This window comes from Lipotes vexillifer, unplaced genomic scaffold (assembly GCF_000442215.2).
Source record: "Lipotes vexillifer unplaced genomic scaffold, Lipotes_vexillifer_v1.1 scaffold71, whole genome shotgun sequence".
NCBI classification, from domain to species: Eukaryota; Metazoa; Chordata; class Mammalia; order Artiodactyla; family Lipotidae; genus Lipotes; species Lipotes vexillifer.
The window spans coordinates 5,110,048-5,116,064 of NW_006793703.1; the positions used below are offsets into that span (position 1 = coordinate 5,110,048).

Below are 6,017 nucleotides of genomic sequence, written 5' to 3' on the forward strand. Positions count from 1 at the left end.
GTCCTAAATAAACGTAGAGATAAAGAAATGCATGCCCCCAAATCAGTTTCACCACAAAAAAAGGTATAATACTGCAGTTATGTCCGTGCTAGCATTTCAATTGCCCTTACATTTCTTCGCCCAGTGTATCCCTAAGAATTTTCCACCAACTTTTCACAATCTTCCATCCAAGATTTGCTTGTACTGTCTTATGTCTTTATTTCAATAGGCATTTTTAGATTTCTCTCAAATTTCCCAAATTAACCAAAACAAAACCATGTCATGCAATAAACTAAAAGAGTAGTTGGGAGAGAAAGTTTGCTGCAATTACAGAAGTTTTAGAAGTGAGCCTTTACCAGTTACATCTAAGGCAGTGATTCCCAAACTTTATGACACATTTCAATCCTCTTCCTGGCTCTCATCCCCAGAAAAAGTGATTTAGTTGGAATGGGGTGAAATCTGAACAGTGGAATGTTTTAGAGCTTCCCAGATGATTCAAATATGCAGCAAAATTTGGGAACCACTGATCAAAGGCATTTATAGGAGAGGAAATGTAAGTTTAACTATTATCTGGGGCAGTCTGGTTCTATAAGTGAACAGAATGGTTATGGCATCCTTTATGACGCTGTAACCAACATTTCTAACTAATCACGCAGGCTTTGTCTATTTCCGTATATTCAATCACATATTCTGGGTAAATCTGATCTTTCTGAAAGATGACAAAAACAGAGGGATTCAACCTTGTATCCACACAGCTGTCATACCGCAGAGGAGGGCTCATGTAAGCCTTATGTCCTTCAATAAAATCTCCAACCAGGACTCGGGCTACAAACATAACGATGTTTTTCGGATCACACAGGCAACTTTTATGGGAATTAATGGCATCTTTTGTGAAGTAATTTCCTGGAAATAATCAGAAAAAGAACAAGTTTAAGAATTATTATAAAAGAAGGTATATAGTTTATAAGATTATTTACACATAATCACATGATAGGCATTGACCAAGTATATATGTCAGCAATAGCTTACTGATACTTATAACTTTCCTTTGTACTTAAAAAAATGTTCATTATGCAAGTAAACTTGAATACAGTGTATAACCCTACTGAAATAACAGAAACATTTGCTACTCTGCAGGATTCACAGGTATGGTGTTAAGCCACCGGATACAATGAGCAACTGCTGATATCACAGTGGCACAATTCATGCAAGGCAAGTTGAATTGTAATTGATAAACCAAAGATACTCTAAGAGAGTATTATATTGTGTACATTCTAAGGAGGAAAGGCCAATTACTACTATGGGAAGGTTCTGGAAAAAGGGAAAATGGGGACGAGATGTAGCACGAGCAAACAACTGACCCGGGCAGAGTTCTTCAGACAGTTGATCCATCGCCTCAATTCTAAAACAACCTCTGATAATCACTGATGTTTCCAAACTCAGCAGATCAACAACCATTTCCTGACAAATTAAAATTTCCTGTTTTTATTTTTATTATTGCCCAATGTTTTTCTGCCCTTTAAAGGAGTATATATTGCAAATTCTGATTTTCTATGCAAAAATTAATAAGTGAAATGAATTTGCTGTATTTACGATGACACATGTTTAATACATATTTCTTTTATTTTGCTTGGTGTTATTATTGATTTATTTTTCATAATTAAGATGTTTGAATTCCAGAAATATTGCTTTATCCTGAATAAGTCAGATACAGGCCATTCTGGGTAAATGATGTTCAGCTATATTTAGAATTAAAAACTAAAATTCTGGCTATACTGACCTACCATTTACACTCCGACTCTCCTTCCCAAACACAGTTAATGGCCTGGTGGGAATACTCTCACACTTGTTTCTATGTATTTACATACACATATGTACATAAACTCTGATAAGTTTTATGGGTATTTGTTCCTAAATGGGATCATGCTATATGAACTGTTCTACAACTTTTTTTCCCACTTTAGTCCAAGAAATCTTGCTATGTCAGTACATCTAAACCCAACTCATTCTTTTTAATGGCTGTATAGGATTCCACTGTAAGAATGCATCATAATTTAATTTAATTACTCCTGAAATTAACTGATGAAAATGTAGGTTGGTTTCACTTTTTTTTGTCTATTACCAGTAACACTTCTAAATAAGTGCTAAAATATCCTAGTAAATATACCTTTGAGAACCCATATAAATATTTCTGTAGAACAGACTGCAAAACTATAGTGGCTGAGTCATAGGATATGAGCATATTAAAGTTTGATATCACAAACTTCCCTCTAAAAGTAATCTAAAAATGTTACCACCAATAATAAAATCATGTTTTCTCCACATCCTTGCCAACATTGGATATTATCTATCCTTTTAATTTTTGTCAATATACTGGGCAAAAAGATCTGATTTTAATATGCATTTTCTGAATACTAGTATACTGAGCATCTTTTCATATGCTTATTGGCATATTTCATATATGCCAATATATGAACTGCTTTTTCATCTTTTTTTTTCCTCCCTGTTGTATTGTCTTTTTCTTACCGATGTGTGACCAAAACAAGCTTAAATTCAAGAACTAGTAGGTCCATCAAGATCTTTTTACAGTCTTATGCAGTGAGCCAATAGGTACTTGGAAAATGACCAGGGATACAAACAAAAGTCAACCCACCACATTTCTATTGTGCCACCCACTCCTCTCTGTGCCAAAGATGCTCCTTCAGCTGCATTCTGTACTGCTCTGTTATAGCCTCCGCAAGCAAACTAGGAATAGAGGCTGTGCCCTCTTTTTTTTTTTTTTTTTGGCGGTATGCGGGCCTCTCACTGCTGTGGCCTCTCCCGTTGCAGAGCACAGGCTCCAGACACGCAGGCTCAGCGGCCATGGCTCACGGGCCCAGCCGCTCCGCGGCACGTGGGATCTTCCCGAACCGGGGCACGAACCCGTGTCCCCTGCATCGGCAGGCGGACTCTCAACCACTGCGCCACCAGGGAAGCCCCATACTTCATTTCCTAAGTGTCTACAAAGAGCAATTCCTCGTATGTCAATTTCTAGAACTTCTGAACAATTCAAGCTGTTTTGGAACGAAATCTTTCTCAAGCATACACACCTCTCTGATTTAAAAAAAAAAACAGAACAAACTCATTTTACCCTTTATTTTACTAATACCTCAGATGCAGATATTAATTCTGACATATGGTGTTATAACAGAGGGATGCCCTGTTGAGTTACTAAGGTGGATAGAGCTGTTTTCTCCTATACTAATGACTCCAGCGTGAGAAAAAAAAACTGTGTTTGTGCCTTGCAGATCATTTTTCCTCCTTCTCCACCTAAAAGCTACTAACTTTCTTCTTGCTGCCTGCCTCTAGTATCTCTTTATTCCCACTCCACACACGTGCTGGGCTGAGAAAAAAAACACTGTTATTGGCATAAGACTAAATGGATTCTGGGGGGCTCCCAAGGATAAACATACATGATCTTTGGCACAGGAATTTTATGACAACACAGTTGTTCACTCTTTCAGACCCTGAGTGACATTCCAGAATGCTAACATTTACAGATAAGTGAATTCCAGTTATGCATGTAAAAGATGTAAATAATATGGAATTACTGGTAAAAACAGATTTGACTTAAAGCAATTGGAATTAACCATAAAACCTATTTTCGACATTCAGGGATAGCTGTACATATGTCTTAATGGCACTGAGTTTTTTTTACAGTTGTTCAATTAAATTTTTTCTATCTTCTAAGAAAGTCTGAGTGCTAATATGATTATTTTTGTTTATCAATGATAACTAAATGAAGAATGACTCTTTATACAGGCATTACAGATCTTTGGAGGATATTTTTATCATTCTCCACTGAGAAAAGAATAACCATCACCCTAAATAACTGATTTTTAAAAGAAAGCATCTGGCTTTTTTTCTCCTTTTTTTTTCTTTTCTTATCTTTTTTTATGGAACGCTTCACGAATTTGCGTGTCATCCTTGAGCAGGCGCCATGCTCATCGTCTCTGTATCGTTCCAATTTTACTATATGTGCTGCTGAAGCGAGCACAGCATCAGTTGTTTTTAAATCATGCTTATATAATCTGGAGTCTACATAAGCTTAAATGATCCAAACCAAAGACCCAACCTTTTAGCCCACTCTCCTAAGACCTGGACTCTGTTTTGTTGCAAATACCCCTTTCAAGGAACAGATCCTTTGAAACCCAACATCCTCTTCCCTCCTTCTGCCACTGCGTGGCTGTAGGCCACCCTCATTTCTGGCCGGGACTCCTGAAACAACCTAATTGTTCTCTCCACCTGCAATCCTGGTCCTGCCCATCCTCTCTTCACACTGTAGCCAGAGACATGTCATTTCTTTCCTAAAGCCATTGGTGGTTTGCAATTGTCCTCAGGATAAAATCCATCATCCCTTTAGCATGGCTTACAAGGTCTTTCAGGATCTGACCACAACCTACGACTACAACCTCATCTTTCGTCACTCTCACCACACCGTAAGTGTGCTGTGCTGTCCACAGCCTCCCTGGCCTTTGTCAATCTCTCGTCTTCATAAACACTCTTGTCTCAACTTTTTTTTCTTTTTTTTGCCTAGCTAGCTTTTGTTTGTCCTAGAAATCACACTTAGACTTCACAATGTGCTGATTTTCTAGAGTCTACTTTGATTCATTTTTTCATTCATTCAGTATAACTGATATAATGGGATAATACTGTCAAAAATATTATGCTTTTTTTCCTCCAATTCTTTATAAACTATCCTTCATTTAGCCAGACACATACTTTGCCTCAAAGAGAATTAGAATCTTGGAAGGAATATATAAGGAGAAAGAATTATCAGCTTTTGATTACCAACATAGGATCTAGAAATACATGGCAAAAAATGGCAGACTTTTTTAACTAGAAAGAACTCTGAATAAGACCAGGAGAAGGAACCCTTTCCCGGTTGAGAGTCAAAAAGGGCCAACTTGCCTCTGACTCAGTCTTTCAGGGACCGTGGGTCTGGGCCCAGAGGGTGGTCAGTGGCTAAAAGTCAGAGATGACAGGGGAGTCCAGGAGCAGAGGAATGCGTGTGTTGCACTCCCTGGTAGAACACGAACATTCCAATGCCCTGGAGACTCTTTGGAGTTTTCTACGTAGACACTCAGATTATCTTGACATTTTTGTTTCCTTCTTTCTAACCATTTGGCATCTTGAGGTACCTGGGTTGCAGAATCTTGCACCCTGGATCTTAAACATGTTCCCTGACCGTATACATGTCCCGTCTAGGGTCTTGAATCCAGTTGGTATCAGAACAGGTCCTTCCTTGCTTAGCCGCCCCCCAAACAAGTGCTTCTTTTTCTAATTTCACTTTGCTTCTGCTTTTTATCCAAATCTGAGTTTTTATAATCTCGTCTGCTGTTAAGGTGGGGTGGCTTTCACCTAACTGTTGCACTTCCCCTCCTCAAACCAGTCTGATCAGTTCTGGGCCACCTTCCAGCCTGTAGGAACTTGCTTACTCACCTGCCTTCCCCTCATCTCCCCTACGCCCTGTTACATGCCTGGTTTCCAACTCCAGTTTATCAAGACGAAACCCAGAGCCCTTCTATCCTTCCAGGCATGTCTTACCACCTCTTACACATAGTCATGTATAAATTACACAGACAGCAGCCTATCCAGAGGGGTTTCAAGTGTGCAACAGGGGTTCTTTTTTTCCCCTCAGAGAGTAGCCATCTCTTTGAGATCTGCCCCTTGGCCTCTTTTAAGATAACTGCCTGATCTTTTTAAGATTATGGGCCCAGTGGTTCATACCAGTCTATCTAGACCGTATTAACAGCATCATGGGAGACAGGACTGGAAAGCCAACATTAAAAATAAACACAAACAGGGGCTTCCCTGGTGGCGCAGTGGTTGAGAGTCAGCCTGCCGATGCAGGGGACACGGGTTCGAGCCCTGGTCTGGGAAGATCCCACATGCCGGGGAGCGGCTGGGCCCGTGAGCCATGGCCGCTGAGCCTGCGTGTCCGGAGCCTGTGCTCCGCAACAGGAGAGGCCACAACAGTGAGAGGCCCCGCGTACCAC

The 6,017-nt window shown here is 39.8% G+C and overlaps 1 protein-coding gene across 1 annotated transcript in view; it reads right to left on the minus strand.

Moving 5' to 3' along the window:
• Nucleotides 1-619: 619 nt before the first annotated feature.
• Nucleotides 620-6,017, minus strand: part of ZC3HAV1 (zinc finger CCCH-type containing, antiviral 1) — a 63,149-nt gene continuing 57,751 nt past the window's right edge. Inside the window, exon 14 of the mRNA XM_007466603.1 lies at nt 620-882. Coding sequence (XP_007466665.1) covers nt 620-882 — 263 coding nt within the window. The remainder of the gene's footprint in view (nt 883-6,017) is intronic.